Here is a 23,451-nt window from a genome sequence, read left to right as displayed (position 1 = left end):
TGAGCTGTGGCACACTTGTGTGTGTGCGCACACAAATACAATGATAATAAATACAAATTATAGCTAAGGGTGGTGGCACACACCTTTAATCCTATCACTCAGGAGGCAGAGACAGGTATATTCTCTGTGAGTTTGAAGCCAGCCTGGTCTACAGAGAGCTCCAGGACAGCCAGAGCTACACAGAGAAACTCTGTCTTAAAACAAAACAAAATTTATAAACAAATTTTTTTTTTTTGGTTTTTTGAGACAGGGTTTCTCTGTGCAGCTTTGCACCTTTCCTGGAACTCACTTGGTAGCCCAGGCTGGCCTTGAACTCACAGAGATCTGCCTGGCTCTGCCTCCCAAGTGCTGGGATTAAAGGCGCGCGCCACCACCGCCCGGCCAAAATTTTTAAAATAAAAAAAAAGAAATGCTAAATGAAACCTTTCAAGTTGAAAGGTTTTTTGCAAAAACCATAAAAAATTATTTTTACATCTTGATTTTTGAGAAGTTTACATGACCTTTGAAAGCAAAACGTGTAACTTTGGTTTTTAATGTACATAATATAGACAGATAATACAGCAATAGCATAAAAAATCATGAGATGGCTGAGTGTGTTGCCAGGCCCCTGTATTTCTGGTACTCAGGGAGGCTGAGGCAGAAGAATCTCTGGTTTGAACTCAGCTTGGGCTTCATAGAGATCCTGTTTCAAAGAAAAAAAATGAGAGGGAAATGAAGGACCCATTTGGTTGCAATGGTACACTCCTAACTGTGTTGTAGGGCAGGAAACGTCAACGACACATGCTGTCGGCAGTGGCTAATGCACAAGCAAAGGTGTGTGCAGGGACTCAGTGCCTGAGTGGGATGCAACTCTCTAAGATGCTCAGTGAAACCAAGAAGAATAAATGGGGCCAGAGGAGAAAAGAAGTACTAAAATAGTCAACCCAGATCAGCCTCATGGGTAACATCAAATATCTACTGGTGGGATCTACCAGAAAAAAAAAAGAACCGTTAGCCCAGATAGTAAGGTCAGTAAGGTCAAAGGTCAGACCCAGCCTCCAGCTACTCATGAGAAAGGCACTTTGATCTATTTATTTATTTATTTATTTATGGAATTTCAAGACAGGGTTTCTCTGTGTAGCCCTGACTGTCCTGGAACAAGCTCTGTAGACCAGGCTGGCCTCGAACTCACAGAGATCCGCCTGGCTCTGCCTCCCAAGTGCTGGGATTAAAGGTGTGCACCTCCAATGCCCGGCCCAAAAGATTTATTTTTATTTTATGTTCATGCCTGTTTTGCCTGTAGGTATGTATGTGCACCACATGTGTGCAGTGCTCATAGAGGTCAGAAGAAGATACTAGATCCCCTGGGACTGTAGTTATGGGTGGTTCTGAGTCATCATGTGGTTGTTGAACCTAGGTTCTCTGCAAGATCAAAAAGTGCTTTTCATCACTGAAGCACCATTTCTGCCCTGTGATGTGCACTTTAAACATAAAGGGACAGGTTGAGAATGAGTGGATGGGCAGACTAACTGCAAACATGCCCAACGAGATGGACTTCAAGGCCCAAGATGTAAAACAGACATCAATGAATGAGGTGGATTTTTTGTTGTTGAGGGGTGTGTGTGTGTGTGTGTGTGTGTGTGTGTGTGTGTGTGTGTGTGTGTACACGTGTGTGGAGAAGGCTGCCTGGCTTTGGGGTCCAGGGGTCCACCTGTCTCTACCTGGGACTATGATGTGTGCTTGACTTTTTCAAAAAGTGGGTTCTGGAGGTCAAACCCAGGACCTTGTGCTTGTAAGACAAGCCTGTAACTCACTGAACTATCTCCACAGCCCTCTGCTATTTTTTTTTTTTTTTGAGCCAGAGTCTCATTCTGTAGCTATGCCTGGCCCAGAACTCACTGTGTAGGCCAGGGTAGCTTCAGACTTGAGGCAATCCTTCAGCCTCAGTCTTCTAAGTGCTGGGATTGTCAGTTCTGTTCTTCTAGAGAACCCTAATATACATCCTATAAGAAGGACCTTCATGTACATGCTGTGAATGTGTTCTGAGTTAACCCTTCAATCCAGGTGGTGTCTGGGGAAGTCAAACAGTCAATACTGTCAGATATCCAGAGGGTGGTGACCAGGGAGACATGTCACAAAGTCCAGCAGTGCGGCAGCCATCTGACCAAAGGGACAAGCTTGAGCTCCAATGACCAGCTGCCCTTGTTTTACTTTCTATAAAACAGCCAGTTGGAGACAGAGGGGGCAAGGTAGCCTTTGGGGGTGTCAGCCTGCTGTTTTCTCAGATTGCCAGCCATCTGAACAACACAGACATTCAATTCTTGCCTCTGCTCATTGACAACTGTGGTGCCAGGCAGCATGAGCTTCTGTGTCCCAGTCTCAGAGGCACTGACAGTGATGACAATCACTTCCAAAAGGTCCTTACTCACAAAAGTCTGCACCTGACACCTGGGGAGGCAGCGGGTGGGACTAGAGGCTGACTCCAGCCTGGGCTTGAAGCCCAAACACAGAGATTGATAGTAAACAAGGAGGAAATAGGGAAGAAACTGATGATCAGGATTGGCTTTCCTTCAATTTGTGTGATGATTCAGAGTGACACTGTAAGGTATTCCTCATGACACAACATAATTAACTACAGGTCACATCTGATAAGGGCTCAGGGTGCAGAAAACATACCTATCTGTTAAGAGAAGAGGGCACAGAAAACATCATATCTGAGCAGGGCTCAGTGTCAGAAAGCACACATGACAAGGGATCTTGCCCCAAATACATCATGTCTGATAAGGGATCAGTATGCAGAATACATAATCTCTGATAAGGGATTAGCACCTAGAATATATAATATTTCCTGAAACCAATCCCCCAGTTTAAAAAAAAATCAGTAAATAACTTAAATGGCATTTTAAAAAAGTTGTAGAAATGGCCAGTGAGTACATGGATATGTCTAACATGACTCCTTGTTGGAACCACAGATTCTAACCACGGTGAGGCTTACCTGCACACCCACGGTGTGGTGAAGGCCAGTGGGGACAGCTGTGCCATGGAGGTGAAGGAAGTGCCGCTGCCGGATTCATAGCCAAGATGCTTCTGAAGAGCTGTTTTACGTTATGTGTGCTTTTAGCACAGCAACAACCAACAATAAGAATAAGCCCTTCTTTGGAAGAGGTTGCCCCTGCCACTCAACTCCTATTTTTTAAGAGTTGTATGTGCACTACTAAGAAATGCCTTTAAACTGTGGATTTGACATTTTGATTACAATCACCAAGGTAGTGTCAGATTTCAAACAGGGTGAAAAACTGATGAAGAAACTTTTTAAAAAGAATGCACACACACACTAGGTGGCACATGACTTCATCCCAGTGCTTAGAAGGCAGAAGGATGTGAGTGCCAGACCAGCCTGTGCTACATAGCAAGTTCTGGGCTAGTCTGGGCTAGAGTGAGACTCCTTGAAATTCATATTAAGTGAAACAAACCAGACTCATTAAATAAGTCTAATGAAACAAGACTCATTGTGTGTGTGTGTGTGTGTGTGTGTGTGTGTGTGTGTGTGTGTGTGTGTCTACACATACAATTTATAAGAATGAGCCGGGCGGTGGTGGTGGTGCACACCTTTAATCCTAGCACTCAGGAGGCAGAGGCAGGCAGGCAGATCTCTGTGAGTTCGAGGCCAGCCTGGGCTACAGAGTGAGTTTCAGGACAGGCTCCAAAGCTACAAAGAGAAACCCTGTAACTTTGAAAAATTACAAAAAAGCCCCCCAATTTATAAGAATGGCTTACAGGCAGTGGTCCAGGTAGCTCAACAATGACTGTTTTCCAACAGAAAGGCCTAGGATCCAGTAGTTGTTCAGTCCATGAGGCTGGGTGTCTCAGCAGTCCCAGTCTGGTGGAGTCCTAGAGAGCTGTTGGTCTCAGTCAGTGTTGGGAACCCACAGAAGAAGTGAGTTCTAACCCAGCAAAGGGATACCTTAGCAACAGGATACATAGACTTGCCAGTGAGAGCAAGGGCAAGCAGGCAGAAAGTAAAACTTCCTTCTTTCATGTGGGATGTGGGTTGCCATCAGAAGGAGTGGCCCAGATTTAGGATGGGTCTTCCCACCTCTGAGTATCCAATACAGAAAACCCCTAACAGGCAAGCCCTGCTGCTTGGGGTGTAGCTGATTCTGACCGTAGTCAAGCCGGGATAGTCCAGATTGGCCACCGCTCTCAGAAAGCCAAATAGCTCATGTTTTCTCTCATGTGTGGATCGTGGACTTTATATGTACACATGGAGAGAAAGAATAGAGACTGTTTGTATAAAGGAGAGGACTTGCCGGAGGGAGGTGAGGAAAGGGAGGCGTGATGCTGAAAACTGTTAGAAATAAAATCTGGGGACTGGAATAATGGTTCAGAGGTTAAACACACTAATTACTCTTGCAGAGGATCCGGGTTCGATTCCCAGCACCCACATGGCAGCTCATAACCACCTGTAACTCCAGCTCCAGGGGATGTGACACTCACTTCTGACCTCCATGGGTATCAGGCATGATGTATATGCACAAACATATATGTAGGCAAACCACTCATACACATTTTTAAAAATTAAAGAAGAAAAAGCTGACAGTTCATTTTCAAAGGTGCCTTAAATCAGCTTCAGTCCAGAGACAAATGATCAAAACCACCAGACTCCCGCTAATTCCTGCTGGTCTAGCTACTGCCCCCTAAAAGATACATCTGCCAGACTAGAAGTTTAGAGTAGAACATGACTCACAGTAGGCTTTTTTGCCCGTCTGGTTACATTTGACCACAGACAGGCTGTAAGATGCAGACATGAACATGTGCACAGGTTTGGTGGAGGAAAAGACAAGAGGCAGAGAATGACCTGGGCTAAGTGGAGGTCAGGCCTCCTTTTCATGACCCCTCCTAGGCAGTCTGCTGAGTCTCTCCTTCCCTGCCGCTGGCTGTCAGAAACTCACTGCAGTGGATGCTGAAGGCAAGCTCCGTATGATCTATGAGAAGTTCGTGGCCACAGAAGTGGCTGTGGGTGAAGAGTGGGAGGGTCGTGTGGTCCGAATCAGTGGCGGGAATGACAAACAGGGTTTCCCATGAAGCAAGGTGTTTGGACCCACGGCAGAGTGCGCCTGCTGCTGAGAGAGGGGCATTCCTGTTATAGACCAAAGAGAGCTGGAAAGAGGAAGGGAGTCTGTTCCCACATACATTGTGGGTGCGAATCCGAGTGCTCTCAACTTGGTTATTAAAAAAAAAAAAGTAAAGAAGGAAATTCCTGGACTGACAGATACTGCTGTGCCTCATCATTTGGGACCTAAAAGAGCTAGCAGAGCCTGAAAGCTTTTCAGTCTCTCTAAAGATGATGTCTGCCAATGTGTTGTCAGAAAGACCTTAGAGAGAGTGAGAAGCCCAGGACCCAAGAGCTCGAGATTCAGTGTCTTGTTCTTTCCTTTGTCTTGCAACATGAACACCGATGTATTGCTCTAGGAAACACAAGGAAGAAGGTGTGGAATATGCTAAACTTTTGGGGCAGGAGAATGAAGATAAAGAAAACCATCAGGAACAGAATGCCAGGAGATGTAGGCTGTCCTTGCTGAGAGAACTAGGTCTGAGTCCAGTAAAAACTAAGTCTTAAGAGGAACAAATAAATGACAAGGGCCCTGAAAAGAGAAAAGAATGGATGATGTGTACAATTGAACCCCCCTGATTACACTAAGGGAGAAAGGCTCATGTTAGTCAGTCTAGACTGATGCTCATCTTTGCAAGATGGTCAAACAAGCCCTGTTGATTTCACTACTCTGAGTCTCCAGTGCTCTTATTATGAAGAAAGATTGTTGTTTCTCGTGATATGGTTGAAGTATGTGATATCCTGGAATGAAATGTTCTGTCAATATGTACTGTGAACATGTGCCAATAAAATACAAGTACTACTCCTGCACCCAACAAAAATGAGAGAGGAGGATTCCAGGCCTCTGAGGTCAGATTATTTCTCTTACTCTTGTGACATCCCAAGATTTGGTGGGAACAATGCTTGGGTCTGCTTCCCAGCTCCTTTACCTAATTGCAGAAAATTGAGGAGACTATGACCATGCCCTGTTTCTATGGAGACATCTGTGATGACACACACTGCTACCAGGAGCCTGTAGGACAGGAGCATTGGAAGCTTATCTTTTCTGGCTTGGACACCTTTGAAGGTTCAAGCTAAGGTTGACTTCCCCTCCATAACTGGCGCTGTGCACAGGAGCAGCAGGCCTGTGTGGTCATTCAGGCTGACCTTCTGTCTCTGGTTCTGTCTTCTCAATGAAGAAGGAGAACTTCCCTGATGAACTCAGCTTGGCATCCCCCCAGATCAGCACCGGCATGGTGCTGCTTCAGAGTGTGGCCAACCGGGGCTCCCATGGGCCAGAGAAGAAGCTGCAAGACCGTCATAGACCCAGCAAGTCAGCCCAGGCCATTGGCCGCTACTATGGCAAAATGGTATGGGGCTGGGTGGAGTACCTCTAACTTCCCAGCATGGCCACCATGGAGCTAGCTACTCCTCTCCCTTCCTGAAGGACTATGGGAGCTGTCAGTCAGCAGAGCTTGGTACATGCTTATTGGCAATCTGCCACACAGAGCCCAGGAGGCCTGAGGACTGCAGCTTCTGGTGGGTCAGAGCCCTGGCTGGCCTTGCCCAACTTCCTGAAAGACTTATTACCTCCTTTCCAGAGCCCCTAGGCTTTCCTGGGGAGGTAGCTATATGGAGTAGTTGACTTCCCCCTCTGCAGATCTTGGCTCCTGCTTGGTCTGGTCAGCCAAGCCCAAAGGAGGAAGTCAACTCCAAACCCTGAGCAAAGAAATCCTGTCTGTCCTGAGTGTCAGAGAGAAAGGTGAAAAGGAGAGAAAGACCCATGAAGGGAAGTCCAGATGGAAAGATCACCTGCACCCTCCACGCACCAGGGGAGTCAGGGATGGCGATGGGAGGCTCACTGACTTCCTAGTTGGGTGCTGAAAACCCAGCCAAGGGTCGTCTCTAAGGCGGGGCTTCCTGGGATGCGTCCCAGCTGGCCAGGGAAGGGGTACCCTTGCCACCAGTGACAGCATAGACGGAGCCCTTGCAGCTATCCTGAAGGCACAGCCCAAGCATCTGATCTCGCTCTTTCTCCTGCCAGAGCCAGCTTAAGAAGCTCACTAGCCCTAATGGCTTTGTGTCTGAAATGGAAGAAATGAGGAAAGCCTTCCTCATGCGGCCTGGATGCCCCCAGTTCAGTACCAGAGCCACATCTGTGTCTCATATGGGTAAGACCACCATCCCTCGTACCACCAAGGGTGACTAGAGCAACCTGCTGCCTCCTGGAACCCTTCAGGCTGTAAGGAGCCACTGTTCATGTGTCTGAAATTCTCTGTGGGAGCACAGAGTTTTTGAGAGACCTGTGCTGAGGCTGGGGGAGGGCCAACCATAAAGGAGAGAAGCAAGATGGCAGCCTCCTCATCCTCATGATTGTTCCTTCCGGTTCCACTGTTACAGTGTTGGGGTGGGAGAGGAGAGGGTTGGAATTTCCAGAAGCTTCTGTGAAGAGGCTGTTAAGTCTACAGACACCTCAGTGGGAGCAAACACCCCAAGGAAGCCGAGAAGCCTTCTATCTTGCTCCTCCTTGTTTTGCTGAAGCACAGGAGAGCACTTGGTGGCCAACCAGGGAAACACCATTCAGAGTCAAGGCTACACCCCAACCTCTTGGATCCCTGACCTGCTTTTGTCCCACGTCCCCAATACCAGCTTGGGGACTTGTCTGTGAAGTTCAGCAATAGCCAGGCACATGCTCCACTTCCCAGGGAACTGTGGGTTTGCTGGAGGGTGGGCTGAGGGGCCACAGAGTCTAGGCTGCAGGGTCTGTATCTGCATTCTCTCACAGGTACCACCATCAGTCTGCTCAGATGATACACTGTGATCAGATGGGTAAAAAGACAGAGCCTGTGTTTTGGTAAAGCCCAGGGTTTAGTCCCATGCATCAGGAAGACTCACTTGTTCCTGGCCTCATGTTTAAAGATAATGTGACAGCCTTGGCCCTAGAGATCCTGGAATGGGGGACTTTTTGTCACACTTCCTGGCACCTTGCACATTCCAGGTTCTGCCACCACGGTTGATCTGCCCAGGGACACATGTACCAGCTCTGGGACTTGGAGGATGACTGAGGACCAGGCCCTGGACAGGCTGGGCTCTGCCACCAGTGTGGATGGTAAGGGGATCCTGGAGGCCTCTGCCTTCATCTGCTGGGGCCCTGGGCAATAAAGGTGCTCCCCAGGGATGCCTGATGTGCTCTTATGGAACTCTTCCTAGGATTGCCTGCCTCTCAAAAACTCTGAGACACAGGCTACCCAGAACTCTGCTCTCATTGGTGGAAGACACTACAATTGTTCCTTGTCTTTGGCTGAAATCTGTGTCCTCTACCTTCTCTGTGCTCTTTACTTCCAGCCCCCTGGGTACCACCTACTTGAATAGAGAAATAAGCTTTCATTTGCCAGAAGGTGAGATAAACATGATAATTTCAGATAATGACCTGTAGTGAACAACTCCCTCCAGGATTAAGAAAGTGAAGAACCCCAAAATCTAAAGTGAGACTCTAGGGTGCAAGAGGGCTGGGTCATGGGATCAACAAGGACAGTAGCAAATGGCTTCCTGTCTTGACTCTCGGGCTCTCATTCCTCCACCCTGGGATTTGGATGGGGACCTTGATGATTGGCCACTTTCCTCAGTACATTCCAGGTGGGTGTGGGCAGATGTGGCGGTTTCAAGGGCTTTTGGTCGAGGAGACAGACAAACTTTAATATTTTAGTTTGGCAGGGAAGATAGCTCACTGGACAGACGCTGGCCTCTGAGGGGAAGGTACGGATAGTGTCATGGAAGATTCTACAGCACATCCCCAGGGAAGAATCCAACTGCCCTCTGGGCTCTGCTTCCTCCACAGGGCACCTCTTTTCATTCAGCAAGAGTGCTTGTGAGCTCAACTACTCACGGAAGAAGAGTGAGCCCCCAGCCACAAGTCCCACCAGCCCAACCTTGGTCAAGAGGTCCCAAAGAACCAGAATGCCCTGGTACATCTCAGTCATCCATGAGAAGGTAGGGTTCCACGCCTGGCCCTGCATCCTGCCCACCCACAGGGGACTGTTGTTCTACTGTCTGGCTAACTGTAGCCTAAAATGACACCCAGACACCCTACTTTGGCTACTAGGAATCCAATGATTCACACACACACACCTGACCTGCTTCCTTCCTTTTCCTGGTGAATGGCACTTTAAGCCAGCATAAAACTTGTTAGTGTGTGTGGCCATCAACCATTCGGTATACCCTCACCTAGAATTCTCTGTAAGAGTAAGTTCTAACAATCTGAGTTAGAGGTCAGCAAATGCCCAGAGATTTGCATACGAGCTAGCACATCCTGGTGGGATTCTTTCTTTAAAAAGCAAAAAATAATAAATTGATGCTTGTGAGACTTGAGTGCACAACTCACTTGTCTTAGAATTCCATTGAAATTTGGCATTCAGGTTATTCTGACCTTGTTTTTAAAAATTCAGAAGCTCTGAAGAACTTGATTTTTTTCTTTTTTTTTTATCCATCTGTTACACCATTCTGCTTTCTGGGGCTCAAATCCTGGATCTTTCATGTGCTTATAGTCCCAAACCTTCTATTATTTTTTTTTATTTTGAGACAGAGTCTCACTGATTTGCTCAGGATGGCTTTGAACTCACTCTACAGCCCAGGAAGACCTTGAATTGACAATCCTCCTGCCTCAGCCTCTTAACTGAGTTGGGATTCCATGCTTACAAAACAGATAAGTTTTAATAAATCACAGGTTTCATTCCCTTACAAGGTAGGTGTTTCCTCTTTTCTTCTTCCTTCACTTAACATGCATTTAGGAAGTGTCTTTCCTGCAGCAGAAGGGAGCTGCACCATCACTGCCTGTGGCTCCTGCAGGAGCAGCCCCTTCATTCCCGACATCCCTGACTCCTGTTGTGTCTCTTTTTGATGGGCTGCTTTCTCTGTGCTAAGCCTCCTCTCAGTGTTCGCCCTAGGTTGTGCTGATTTTCTCAAGTGTATGCTTACTATTTCTATGTCATGAATTCATGTGTTCATGCATATGTGTGCATGTGTGTGTAAAGGACAAAGGTCAACCTTGGATGTTGTTCTGGGAGTGCTGTCTTCCTTGTCTTTTGAGACAGGATCTCTCACTGACCTGGATCTCACTGATTAGATGAGGCTGGCCCCAAGGATCTGCCCATGTCCATCATCCCAGTGCTAGGATATATGTGTGCCCCCACTTCTAACTTTTTTTTATGTTGAGTTAACTTTAAATTACTGGCTTTAATAGAATGAGATGGTTTTTATTTTGATTTTATTTGTATGCCTTTTAAATAAATTATTCATGTGTATAAGTGTTTTGCCTACATGTATGTCTATGTTCTATGTGTGTATGGTGCCTATGGAGTCTGGGGAGGGCACCAGATCCCCTGGAACTGGAGTTACAGAGGGTTGTGAGCTATCATGTGGGTGCTGGAAATAAAACCCTGGTCCTCTGGAAAAAACAGCCAGTGCTCTTAGCCATGAAGACATCTCCCGAGCCTCAACACCTATTTTACATGCACAGCAAGTACTTTCCTGGCTGAGCATCTCCCCAGCTCCCATGCTTTTTTAAAAGCCAGGAGGGTTTTAAGGGAAACTCTGAACAGTTGTTGAATGCACAAGGAAGAACACAATTGGACAGAAGCAAATGAAGTTCTGCAAGTCCCAGCAAGGATGGGTCCTTGACGGCTGGTGTATGTGTGCTGCTGACGCTACACTGTGATGTCCAGGAGCTCAAAAGTGTGTCTGTCCTTTGACCCAGCACTTCCACCTCTGCTACGCTGGCAAAGGTGTTCACCATCATATTGTCATTACTCACCCACACACACCGAGGGAAGGCAGCAGGCCTGGCTCCATCCAGGAGCTCAGATGGCATTATTAGGGATGTCTTTGTGTCTTCTCAAAGGCCATAGATAAATCCTCTCATATAGTGGCAAGAGCCAGCAAACTTACACTGTGCCGTCTCAGCAGTCCCCAGCAGGGAATGAGCTAGCTTTACCCACTGTGGTCCCCAGACTACTTGGAGACATGTGCACATGTCTAAAATCACCATGGTCAGAACAGTAAGATTATATATATATATTCTAACTTCTCAATATATATATATATATATATATATTCTCTGGTGTTGTTTTCCCACTTTGCCTTTTTATTTTGAACATTAAACATTGTAATAGTCACACAAATAATTCCCACATCCCTTTCACATTTTCCAATGTTACAATGCTGCATGCTGGCTTCTCTCTGTGTGTGTGTGTGTGTGTGCACACGCACGCGTGCGCGCACACGCGTTGTGTTTGTAAACATGTGCAGGTGCATGAACCCATGTGCATGCCTATGAGAGTGGGAAGGGGACCTTGGCTGTCCTCTCCAGTTGCCCCTTGCCTTATTCCCTTGAAACAGGGTCTCTCAACAAACCTGGAGCTAGCTGGGTTTTGGCAAGGCTCACAGCCAGCATGCTCTAGCTGGTCTTTCATTTGTACCCCACCAAGCACCAAAGTTCCAAGTGCACAGGATCTCATATCTGGCTTTCTATGAGGGAGGTGGGAACCCAAACTTAGGTTTGTAGGTGGAGTTCTTTGTTGGGACCACCAGCTCCCAAATAACCACTCAGAGACTTACTATTAATTATAAATGTTTGGCCGATAGCTCAGGCTTGTTGCTAACTAGCTCTTACATTTTAATTTAACCCATATTTCTTATCTACACTTTGCCATGTTGTGGTACCTTTTTTTAACATGTCAGGTTAATTTTGCTTCGGTCTATGGCTCCTCACGACTCCTGAGACTCTGCCTTTCTTCTTCCCAGCATTCTCTCCGCCCTGAAAATCCTGCCTAGCCAACGGCCAATCAACTTTTTGTTAACAATGAGAGTAGAACATCTTCACAGTGTACAGGAGGATTATTTCATAGCTCAGGTCCTCATGCTTGTACAGCTAGATATCAACCTTGCCAGCTCCACTTGCTTCTTCCTTAGATTTGATTTGTTTTTCAATTCATGCATGTGTGTGGATGGACCTGTATGTGGATATGTGCAGCCCTCAGAGGCCAGAAGAGGGCATTAGATTCCCTGAAGATGGAGTTACAGGTGGTTGTGAGCTTCCTGGTGTGAGTGCTGGGGACCAAACTCAGCTCTCTGCAAGAGCAGTGTGCATTCTTGCCCATGAGCCATCTCACCCCTTTTGCTTCACCCTTGCCTCCTCTTTCTCCCACCCTCCTTTCCATCCCTCTCACCAAACTCTTTTACATTTCCCCCAAGTGCTGGGGCTTGAGCCCAGGGCCTCACCCACAGAGCAAGTGTTCTACCACTGAGTGATGTCCCTAGCTCTCTTTTTATTCTTGTGAAAATTTCAGAAAGGATCTCACTAAATAGCTCAGGTGGCAGGCTTTGAATTTTTGACCCTCCTGCTTCAGCCTTACGAATAGTTGGGATTACAGGCCCAGATCATCAAGTGGGGAGGTCATTAATTCTTATTTCTCACACTTTTCCTGGTTTCAGGTCATCGAACTGGGAGTTCATTAATTCTTGTGTCTCACACTTTTCCTTGGTTTCTGTTTTCTTGAGGCTCAACTTTTGGTTATTTTCTAAATTCTAAATTTAAATTTTTGAGATGTCTATTTTTTTATTTTTATTTCATGTGTATGGGTGTTTTGTCTGCATGTAAGTCTGTACACCATGGGTGTGCAGTGCTTGTGGAAGTTATAAAATGGTGCCAGAACCCCTGGAACTGAAGTTACAAACAGTTGTGAGCTGCCATGTGGGTGCTGGGAACCAAACCCAAGTCCTTTGCAAGATCAGCAAATGCTCTTAAACACTGAGCTAGCTCTCCAGCACATAAGATGACTTTATACTAGTTTATATTTTGCCCAATAAGTGCATCTCAAGACTGCAAAATGTCATTTATTATTTATTTATTTCGTTAGTTAGTTATTGTGTGTGTGTGTGTGTGTGTGTGTGTGTGTGTGTGTGTGTGTGGTGTGTGTGTGTGTGTGTATCTGTCTGTCTCTGTCCCTGTGTGACTTTCTTCCATGTGTGTGCAGGTAACCTCAGGGTCAGATGAGGGTGTTGGCTCCCCTGGAGCTGAAATTAAACATAGTCATAGCTGCCCTTCATGGGTCCTCAGAATTGAACTTTGGTCCTCTTCAAGAGCAGTATGGAGTTGGGTATGGTGGTGTAAACTTCTAATCTCAGTAGAGGCAGGAAGGTCTTGCCAACCTGGTCTTGCCTTTTGTTTGAGGCCAACCTGGTCTACATAATGAGTTTTAGGCCATCCAGAGCTATAATTAGACTCTTGTCTCAAAAGAGGAGTGCTCATTCTTGACCAGAGACATCTTTACTCCCCTACAAGCTGGCTTTAATCACAGTTTTAGATTTATCCGAGGTGTTATGATGGTCCCACATTCCATTTCGTTCATTCATAATGTTTTCTAACTTCTCAAGTGGTTTCTTATTCAATCCACAGGCTACATAGAAGCCTACAATGTTATTTCAAATAATTTGAAAAATTTCTAGTTACCTTCCCTTCCAGACTTGTGTTTGGGTCATTTTCCTCCTGCCTGAAAACCTTACTTTAGTCTTTGAGTTCATATCTGTTGGTGAAGAACTGCTTGCTGAAGATGTCTGTAATTTGTCATCCCATTTTGAAGAACAGATGGAGTTGAGATTTTTGAGAAGGCAGGCTGAAGAGCTGATAAGCCCCTTGGGGGTTACTCTTGGGTGATGTTGCCGCTTAAGTGTGGGGACCACTAAGAATACAGGTATCTCGAATTACAGTGAGAAGGGTGACCAGGCTCTGACACTGACCTGAACGCCTTTGCACGGGATTTAGGGTCTGCTCCCAGGAGAGATGGACAGGTCATAAGAAGCTGGAGGCATGGCTGCAATAGAGAGACGCACAGCTTGTCCCAGGGGCTGAGTGTCTGGGAGCTCCTGTCTTCTGGGTGGCTGGGGTGGGATATTGGGGACAATTGGCTTTGTCTAGTGGCCCAAGAGCTGTCTCTGGTTTTCATATAGGATCATTCCCTGATCCAGCTGGAAGAAGAACTCCAGCGTCTCTCGGTGTTGGAGACCCAGATGCAGAAGAAAGATCAGGAGATCTTGATGCTCCAAAAGGAGAAGGAAGCCCTGAAGAAGCAGCTGAGGACCCTCCTCAGAAGCAGAGGCACAGAAACGTCCTCAGCTTCTGCCAGGATGGTGAGCCTTCTGGCAGGTGACCTATGGGAGAACTGAGATGTCCCCATGAGCTGCAGGCTCTGCTTCCTCTGTCCTTTCAGGTATTGGCAGAGGGCTGGGTGAGGCAGGTCCGTATGGCCAGGAATGATTCCCTGATTGGTCCAAGACATGATTTCATTCATATCTGATGGCACAGCCTGCACTTATGTTGGGGCAGACATGAAGTCAGAGCAGAAAGGAGGTCAAGAGGTCATGGGCAGTGCCTGAGTACCTTGGGAGAAACTGCCCACACAGATGCCTGAGGCAGAGCAAATGGGACTTCTGCTCCCTATTCCCCCAAGGGCTCTTATGCAGGCATGAGAGGACAGGGCAGCTAGTGAACTACAAAGGAGCTGGAAGCTGGTCTGGTGGGGCCCAGAGCCCTGTGGTCCCCCAGCGCTGCTCATCTGCAGACCATTGCTTTATTTTACTGGATGGCACTGATTTCTTGCCCTCTGCTGTGGTTACCCATCTGCACTTAGAGAGACTGACATTCCCTTCCAGGAGGATGAGGGAGGAGGGGGGACATCACCTGGAGCTCCCATGGGGGCATTTGGAGAGCCTGAGGTTCATAGCAGCATCTGGCAGGAGCGGTCCTCTGAGGCTCCCCTGAAGCTGGGAAGGCTGAGCATGCTGAAGACCGCATACAAAGAAGAGGAGGAGCTGCAGCGCTGGGTGCAGGTGCTGAACAGGCTGAAGCCCCAGGCTGTCACTCCGCAGATCCTCCCGGGGAGGATGGGTGCTAGGAGGGAGGCCACAGCGTCCCCGCCTGCAGTCCTCATCTGTGGTGGCCCGCTCTCAGTGCAGATGAGCCCGGTGGATAAGTTCAATCCCCTCCCCACCAAAAGCACAGACCTGGGAGGAGGAGACAAAGGAACTGGGATGCTTACGAGAGTTGGTATCTCTACCTTGTACCTGGGGACATTTGTGTGAATGCCAGCCCCTTTTCTCCCCGCCTCCCGGATGCAGGATGACCTTAACATGGTAGAGAACAGGGAGCTGCAGATGGAACTAGGAAATGTCGTGGAGGAAAAGGGCACTGAGGGGCCCCTGGAGGAGGCTGGCAAGATCGGGACTTTGCTGGAAGAGGGCCCTGAGGAAGAGGAGGAGGAGGAGGAAGCAGAGGGAGCTGAGGAGAATGAGGATGAGGATGAGGAGGTAGTGGTACAGGAGGAAGAATTGTGGGAGCTGAAGGAGGAAGAGGAACAGCGTCCCAAGAGGTCATACTCTCTGACCGAGTCCTTTGAGGAGGAGCTAATGGCCCAGCTGGAGGAGTATGAGCGAATGTTGATGGACTTCCAGAGTGAGCTGGAACTCACTAGGGCCAGATATTCCCTGGCCACAGGTAGGAAGGGCCAAAGGGCTGATGCCATGGGGTGTGGGTGCTCAGCTCTGCTGACTCTGCCCGGCGGGCAGGAGAGGCAGGAGTTGTGGCTCCCTCTCCACCAGGAGTTGCACCAGGAAGGGTGACTGGGCATTCAGAGGAGACCCTGGGGCTGACAGCTCTTGCTCTGCCTGCCTCCTGCCTCACTCTTAGGAGCCATCACATCTTTACAACGGCAAAACGACTTCCAAGAGTCTCAGCTGCGGAAGGTCACCACAGAAAACGAGCTTCTGGAAAAGGAACTCCGTGAACGGAAGCGGCAGATCCAAGCCATGACCAACAAGGTGACTGTGCACTCAGCAGCCCCCACTAGCCTGGCTCAGTGAGCCAAGCCAGCAGGGCCCGGTAGTCCCAGCAGCTCAGAGAGCATGGTTTTCCCTAGGAACAAAGAGTTCAAGCCCAGGGCACCAGCTGGTGGCAGCAGAGCCAAGATTCCTACTAGACTTTGTGGACAGCCACAGCCCTACTGTCCTTCGGTCTGTGTCCCTATGTCCTGTGCCATGATAACCTTGGTTACTTCCTAAACATTTGCTGGTCCCTGATCCCTAGGCTAAATTTATCCGTGTTTGGAGTCCGCTTAGCTACCGGGCTTACCCACACTTCTGTTAGCAAATGCCTGAGACAGAATATGTTATGCACTAGGAAGGTTTATTTTTATCTAAGCTACTCCACAAGTGCCTCCCTCTCATAATCCCCCAGCCCATGGCAATGGCTTCTAAGTCTTCTAGCAAACCCTTTAGGAAACTCCATTATGACATCAGATAATGCTCCTTATAGAGTCATCATCATTGTGACGTCACGGAATGATTTCCTCTTTCCCCACTCCTCATCTGCCTTCCACAGGGCAGGCTCTCTCCCCATCCTTTGTAATGCCATCTTTTTTTTTTCTTTCCGAGACAGGGTTTCTCTGTGTAGCTTTGTGCCTTTCCTGGAACTCACTTGGTAGCCCAGGCTGGCCTTGAACTCACAGAGATCCACCTGGCTCTGCCTCCCGAGTGCTGGGATTAAAGACGTGCGCCAACACCGCCCGGCCTGTAATGTCATCTTATCCCACCTTCAGCGGCATTGACACCGTGCTGACATCATTCCAGCAGTTACTTGAAACATACAAGAGTTCACTAAACAGTCCCGAGATTCATGTCATGATCTCCAGCTTCTGCACCCATGTCCTTCTCTTTCTTGACTGATGTTCTTCTGTTTTTGTGTAGCACATCTCTAGGGGTTTCTCTGGAAAGGATGTCTCTCTGTGAAGCTTTGGGGATACAAACTACCTGCAAATGCCTTTATTCTACATATTAATAGCCATCAGGTTGACCACAATTTGGAAGTCATTATCCCACCTTACTATAAAAGCCGTGAAGGCGAAGATGTTGTTCTTGTAGCTTCCAGGCCTGCTGGTGGGAAGTCTGAGGTCACCTGTGTCTTGAAGATTGTCTGTTGGAAAGCTGTGAGAGCCTGTCTCTGTCCAGGGTGTCCTGAGACCTCACAGAGTTGTGCCTTATTGCCTGGCGCAGTATCACCTCACACTACATGGCAGGCACTTGGTGGCCTTCTGGAAGTGTGTCATGGTTCCTAGAACCATTGCTTGCACTGCTGTTTACTTCTTTGTTCTAGTTTTATTTCTGTTGTCGTGACAAAATACTCTGACAGAAGGCAGCTTAGGGGACAAAGGGGTCTTCCACTCACAGTTCCAGGCCGTAGTACTCTGCCGTGGCAATGAAGTCAAGGCGGGAGCCAGAAGCAGCTAAAATCCAGTCAAGAGGGGAGAAAGTGAATGTTTGTATGCATAATGCTCGGATAGCTTTGTCTGCTTGCTCCTGCATAGTCTCAGACCCCAGCTGCGGAATGGCACTGCCCATTTTCAGGCTTAGCCTTCCCATATCAATTAACAAGACAACTCCCCCACAGACCAACATGATCCAGACAATCTTTCATGGAGAACCTCTTCCCAGGTGTGTAGGTTGTATCCAGTTGACAGTTAGACTGACCACCACACTCTTTTCTAGATGATTATGTGTATGTGTATGCAGATGCATCTGCATCTGGATGAATATGTGGGTATGAGTGCAGGTGCTCACAGAGGCCAGAAGAGGGCGTCAGATATCCTGGCAGCTGAGTGAGCTGCTTGACATGATGCTCAACTCTGGCCATCTGCAAGGGCAGCGAGTGCTCTTAGCCACATTCTTCCTTTCTGATTTCTCTTATGGAGCTCTGGGACTTGGATTGGTCCTCTTGTTGTGACCTGCCATTCCTTCTTACTCTGTCTCCCCATCTCTTAGGTTTCCTCAGCTCCATTAGCAACTCTGCTTGGGAGTCTGTTTTAAATGTCCATCTACGCTTCAAAGGCTCCTTTCCTTCTTTTTCCAAATGCCACCCCTTTTTCTACCTCATAAGAGCACTGCCCCCTCTTTCTGCAAAGGCAGCATTAATTGGAGCTTGTTGTTGTTGTCTGTGACAAAGTCCAGATCTGAACCCCAGTGGCCTGGTATTCATAGCAATCCTCCTGCTTCTGCCTTCTTGCCCGGGGATCCCAGTATCATTGTTGCTTCAGTGTCTTGCTCTTCCATTTCTGATGAGCCTCCCTTGGCCTCTATTATTCATGTTAAACTTGTTGCCCCAGGGCTGCCTGGAACTTCGGACTATGCAGGCGACTACACTGTGATCCCCAGCAGAGTGGCCCCCTGGAGAGTTTCCATCATAGACGTCTCCTCTGGTCTTTGGGGTGGTCAAATTTCCTTGAAAGCTAGGGAGCCGAGAGTGTCTTGGGTAACAAGCAAAGGTTTCTTGCTCTGGTTCTGGGCCAGGAGGGCAGGAAGCTGAGAGTGTCCACACTCAGCACACAAGGGAGGGTGGCATCTTCAGGCCTGAAACTGACTAGTCTTTACCATTGTGGATAAAGGGCAGGCAGCTGGCGGGCCAGGGCCTAGCGTGAGTCCACAGCTCTTACTTTGGGTAACAGCTGGCCACTGACCACTGTTCTGGGAAACTGTGAACCGTGCTGTCTTTGGTTTCCCTGTGAACGGCTGAGCATCTGGCTTTCTTGGATCTGCAAAGTTGGATGCCATTCAACACTCTGCTTCCCATCTTCCACTGTGTCCTTGGGGCCCTTTCTCCTCTTCCTTGTCTCCCTGGCAGAAACCCATAGCTTTCCTTCCTGGGAGACCTGGAGTCAGCTCAGATGTCTGTACTCCATCTGTCCTGGGCCTGGGCCCCACGCTGACCCCACTGTCTGCCCTGCAGTTCTCCAGCCTCCGGGAGGAAAAGAAACAGCAAGGGATAATGGGGCTCATTGAGAAGGAAAACCTCATCCTCCGACAGGTGAGGGCGTGGGTACCGCTGAAGGCTGGGCTGGGCTACCATCCCTGTGGGTTGGGATACCACGATGGACAAGATACGGCTGGAGCATCTCCACAGTTGAGTTGGGCCTCCTAATCCAGACAACACCCCACTCAACACCCCCCTCCCAACCCACACTGGGGTCCTCTGGCAACGGCTGGGCTTGGTTGCAGGAACCAAAGGTGCATTGCCCCCATCTTTTGGGAAGAAGTAGTAAGGACCACACAGGAGCAGCTCCGGCTACACAGCTGATGCTCTCTTCTTCCTGGTCCCCCCAGCAAGTGTCTGAGTTGGAGACAGAGCTCCTGAGTCGTGATCAGGACATCGCAGAGCTGCACAGCAAGATGAGTGAGCTGCAGGCTCAGATCGACCTGAGCGAAGATCACTTGAGGCGCTGGAAAGAGCTCCATGATGACCTCCAGAGCCGGAATGAGACCATCCAGCAAGCAGAGCAACAGACTCGTGTGATCCTGGAGTCCTCTCAGGCCAGGGTAATGCTTGTTGCCCCCCACAGAGGGTTCAAGTTCATGGCTACCTAAATCCTTACCCACCGCCCACCCACACAGACCATGTGCCCAGTAACAAGGGCTCTGGCTCATTCTGCCTCAGATTGCAACATGCAGTATAGAATTGAGGCTTGGGTTACCAAGTGAGCTCCAGGAAAGGCGCAAAGCTACACAGAGAAACCCTGTCTCGAAAAAACCAAAAAAAAAAAAAAAAAAAGAATTGAGGCTTGGGAAGTAGTGGAGGAGAGCGTGAGGGCCTATGGAACATTCTGGAAACACAGAGAGCAAGGACCAGCATTGTTTATCAAGAAAGTGGGCCTTGGGTTCAGCTAGAAAAGAAGGCAGGAGGGGGGTGATGATGCCCGTGTCTGCCCTCCCTCACCCCACCACTTCCCTGCTGCTCCTCCCCATTATCCCCCCTCCTGCTTCAAGTCCTCTTATCTTTTCTAATTGATTTTTTTAATAATCCACTGAGTCCAATTAGTGCTGCTCCTATGTGAATGGCTGTGGGTTCACACACTGGGGGGCATGAACAACCAGTCAGTGATCACCACTCGAAGAAAAGTGACTCCTTCCCATAGCAGTCATTAACTGCCAATAGTTCCTCGGCTAGGGGTGGGACCTTGGGAGCCCATCCCCCTCCATGCTGGAATTAAAGAAAATCATGTGTATGTATGTGGGTACCAGTTCATGTGAGCGCGGATGCCTGCAGAGGCCAGAAGCTTCAGACTCCTGTGGAGCCGGAGTTACAGGGAGCTGTGAACACCCCATGTGGGTGCTAAGATCTTGTCAAATCTGGTGGTTTGAATGAGAATGACTCTCATGGGTTCATATGTTTACACACTTGTTCCCCAGTTCATAGAACTGCCTGGGCAGGATTATAGAGTGTGGCCTTGTTGGAGGATGGGCTTTGAGGTTTCCAAAGACCCTACCATTCCTAGTGTCTCCCTCTGCCTCCTACCTGTGGGTCAAGATGTATAAGCTCTTATGAATGTATGCCATGCCCTTGCTCCACCATCACGGACTTCAGCCCTTCAAACCCAAAGCTCCAATTAAACCTTTCTTTTATAAGTTGCCTTGGCCATGGTGTCTTATCTCTGTGTAGCTTTGCGCCTTTCCTGGGACTCACTTGGTAGTCCAGGCTGGCCTCGAACTCACAGAGATCCGCCTGCCTCTGCCTCCCGAGTGCTGGGATTAAAGGCGTGCGCCACCACCGCCCGGCTACACTAGGGTTTTTAACTGGCTTGACATTGGCCCCCATGGCTGTTTTCTGATTGTCAAGGTTTAAGGGATTTACATCATAGATAATAGAGAGAGATCTGTCTAAACAACTGATAGTCTGTAGAGAAGGAGTGAACTGTTAAGAGGCTTAGCCATTAAGAGCTCTGGCTGCTCTTCCAGAGTATATGGGTTCAATTCCCAGTACCCACACAGCAGCTCACAACCACATGCAACTCCAGTCCCACAGGATCTGATGCCCTCTTCTGGCCTCTGTGGGTATTGCATGCATTTGGTACACAGCCGTTCATTCAGGCAAAACTCCCATACATATAAAATAAAATTAGAGCAAAATAAACAAAAGAGAGTCTGATGTCTTCAGTGGCAGCTAGAAACTAAAACAAAAATATTTTGTTTGTGTCACTATTTTATTTTTAAAATATGTATTTTTATGTATGTGCATGTGTGAGTCTGTGTCTACATGCCTATAGAAGCTGGAAGTGGGCATCAGATCCCCTGGAGCTGGAGTTATAGGCAGCTGTGTGTCCTGAGTCCTGTTAGGTGATAGGACCTGAACACAGATCCTCTGCAAGAGCAGCAAGTGCTCTTAACCACTGAGCCATCTCTCCAGCCCTGTGCTGACATTTTAAAACCATATATAGAGCTAGGAATATATCTCAGTGGTAGGGAGCTTCCTAGCAAGTGAGTGGACTTCTGGTGGGGAAGTGCACTTTTCTAGTTTAAGAACAAAAAAATAAGTGTGTTGGCATGTTACAACTTTTGTGCTTCAATGTGGGGCCACCCAGGAACTGGGGTCTGATCCAGAACATTCTAGCTCTTAGGCAAGTCCCATTTCCAGCCATGACAAGCAGGAGCAAGAAAATACCTTCCTGGCCTGCAGGGCTTATGGCGGCAGGGCCAGGCATCTTTCTCGGTAACAGTAGGCCATGTCTTTCACCTCTGTTCACAGCTCGAGAGACTAAGGAATAAGATCATTCAGGCTGTCTTCAGTGTCAGTGGGACCAAGAGCTTGTCCACTGAGCTCTCGGACAACTACATCCTGGAGTCGCTGCAGGTGAGGGGACCCAAGCTGTGTCCCCACTGCCCATCGCAGAGGCTGGGGGAGGAGGGGAGCCAAGCTGTGCCCCCACTGCCCATCGCAGGGGCTGGGGGAGGAGGGGAGCCTGAACTGTGTCCAGAAACCCAGTTCTCACCCCAGCTACGTCACCCATGCATTGTAACTCCAGGCCTGTCCTTTTTCCCTGCTCAACCAGAGGGGACCAGACCATGCCTGGGATAGCTCTAGCATGGAGTTGGAGAGTCTGAGCTGCTCTTGGCCTCAGGGAGGAGGGACACTCAGTTGCCCCTAACCCTCATGCTTGCACAGGGAGAGGGACAAGTTACCTGAATTCTATGGTTCTCTATGGTGGAGCCCCCTCCACAGAAGCTGCTGGGCCAGAGTCCTGGCACAGACCCCTCCCTCTTGGCCTCAGCCTTGCCAGCTCCTATGGACCTAGAGTCCCCCAGAGCAGGAGCTTTAGAGGAGCCTGAGGGTGCGGGCTTTGTGCCTGTGAACTGGAGTGATCACCACTCCCCAGCCCTTGGTGCTAATCCTAGCTGCTTTGTGTTTCTCTGAATTGTAGGGCTTCCCTTTATAAAGGGGATGGACATGGCTACCCTAAAGGTATAGGGTGCCAGAGCCCTGGGGATTGCTCAGGTACCAGGCTGCTCTGGTTGGGGTCATGTGCCACATAGGATCACACCTCATTAGCAGCCACTCTGCTCCCAAGGTCTAGGCCTTGCGTTGCATTGCCCACATTTCCCTTAGGCTTGTGGGGAGCCTGGGTGACTGCCACCTCTGGAGGGCGGGAACCTGGGGACAGGTCTCTGGCCTTGTGTGTGCTGGTGGGGAGGGAAGAGGAACCGAAGGACAGAAGATGCCCAAGGTCCTGTGCTAGGAGTGAGAACAGGGCTAGGGTTGCGGAGGGAGCAGCCGGGCCCTTCTGCATAAGATGAAACAGAAGCTTCTGATCGTGTAAGTTCCCTTCAGTGCCATGTTGACTAAAGGGGTGGGCTTAGTGAAGGTCGGGTGTGAGCTGACTCCTGGGACAAGTGCATCTTCTCCTTCCTCCCTGCCTACTGTGACATCAACTCTGCAGCCCCACCACAGCCCTGGCAGGGATACCACACGTCAGAAGCAGAGTTTCTGGTTTGCACTTGCCGGCTTGCGGCAAGTCCTGGGTGGGTGACGGGAGACTGAGGTGTGGAGCTGGAGGCCACCCCATTGACTGTTTTTGTCCAGAAAATCATCACAGAGAGAAGTGACTTCTACAGTCAGCTGAAGCAAAAAGGCGTAAAGGTACCCCCGCTGCAGCAGTCAGACATCTCCCTGCCCAGCAAGCTCAAGAAGCTAACTTCCAAGTAGCCCTGGCTGGGACCCCAGGACGCATCCTGCCCGGCAGAGGCCAGGGCCTTGCTGGGGAAGCCACCTCTGTGGCTGCTCGGTGATAATTAAACCTAGAGTTGGCCACTGTCTCATCTTCTCTGGTTACCTACAGGACCTTTACACCTGAACTACCTGGGCCATGTCCCATGCCACAGCTCCCTCTCCTGGGCCACAGCCTCTTTGTGGGGAGATCTACACCTCCAGGGCTTCTCTTCCAGGCTTCACTTTGCAGAGGGCCAGATACTGCGCCCCCACTCCCCCCGACCCCCACATGCGCTTCAGACTCAAC

At 48.9% G+C, this 23,451-nt stretch overlaps 1 protein-coding gene across 2 annotated transcripts; it reads left to right on the top strand.

Annotated features, from left to right (window-relative positions):
- The first annotated feature begins 6,106 nt into the window (after positions 1-6,106).
- On the top strand, positions 6,107-23,251 carry Ccdc27 (coiled-coil domain containing 27). Of its 2 annotated transcripts, XM_006984067.4 has the most exons (12): positions 6,107-6,441; positions 7,116-7,242; positions 8,070-8,180; positions 8,910-9,061; positions 14,075-14,254; positions 14,861-14,953; positions 15,242-15,617; positions 15,810-15,940; positions 18,897-18,974; positions 19,271-19,483; positions 21,687-21,791; positions 23,019-23,251. In XM_006984067.4, exons 1-12 carry the CDS (start codon positions 6,265-6,267, stop codon positions 23,139-23,141), a joined length of 1,866 nt encoding a protein of 621 aa, XP_006984129.3. In that variant the 5' UTR covers positions 6,107-6,264; the 3' UTR covers positions 23,142-23,251. The 2 variants fall into 2 exon arrangements, with proteins under 2 accessions (XP_006984129.3, XP_042128488.2); XM_042272554.2 differs by lacking the exon at positions 14,861-14,953 and having other exon boundaries at positions 6,121-6,441.
- The last annotated feature ends 200 nt before the right edge of the window (positions 23,252-23,451 follow it).

The sequence above is a fragment of the Peromyscus maniculatus genome, chromosome 2 (assembly GCF_049852395.1).
Source record: "Peromyscus maniculatus bairdii isolate BWxNUB_F1_BW_parent chromosome 2, HU_Pman_BW_mat_3.1, whole genome shotgun sequence".
Lineage (NCBI taxonomy): Eukaryota > Metazoa > Chordata > Mammalia > Rodentia > Cricetidae > Peromyscus > Peromyscus maniculatus.
Note: the sequence above shows the minus strand (reverse complement) of the source record. Positions and strands in the feature narration are given on the sequence as shown.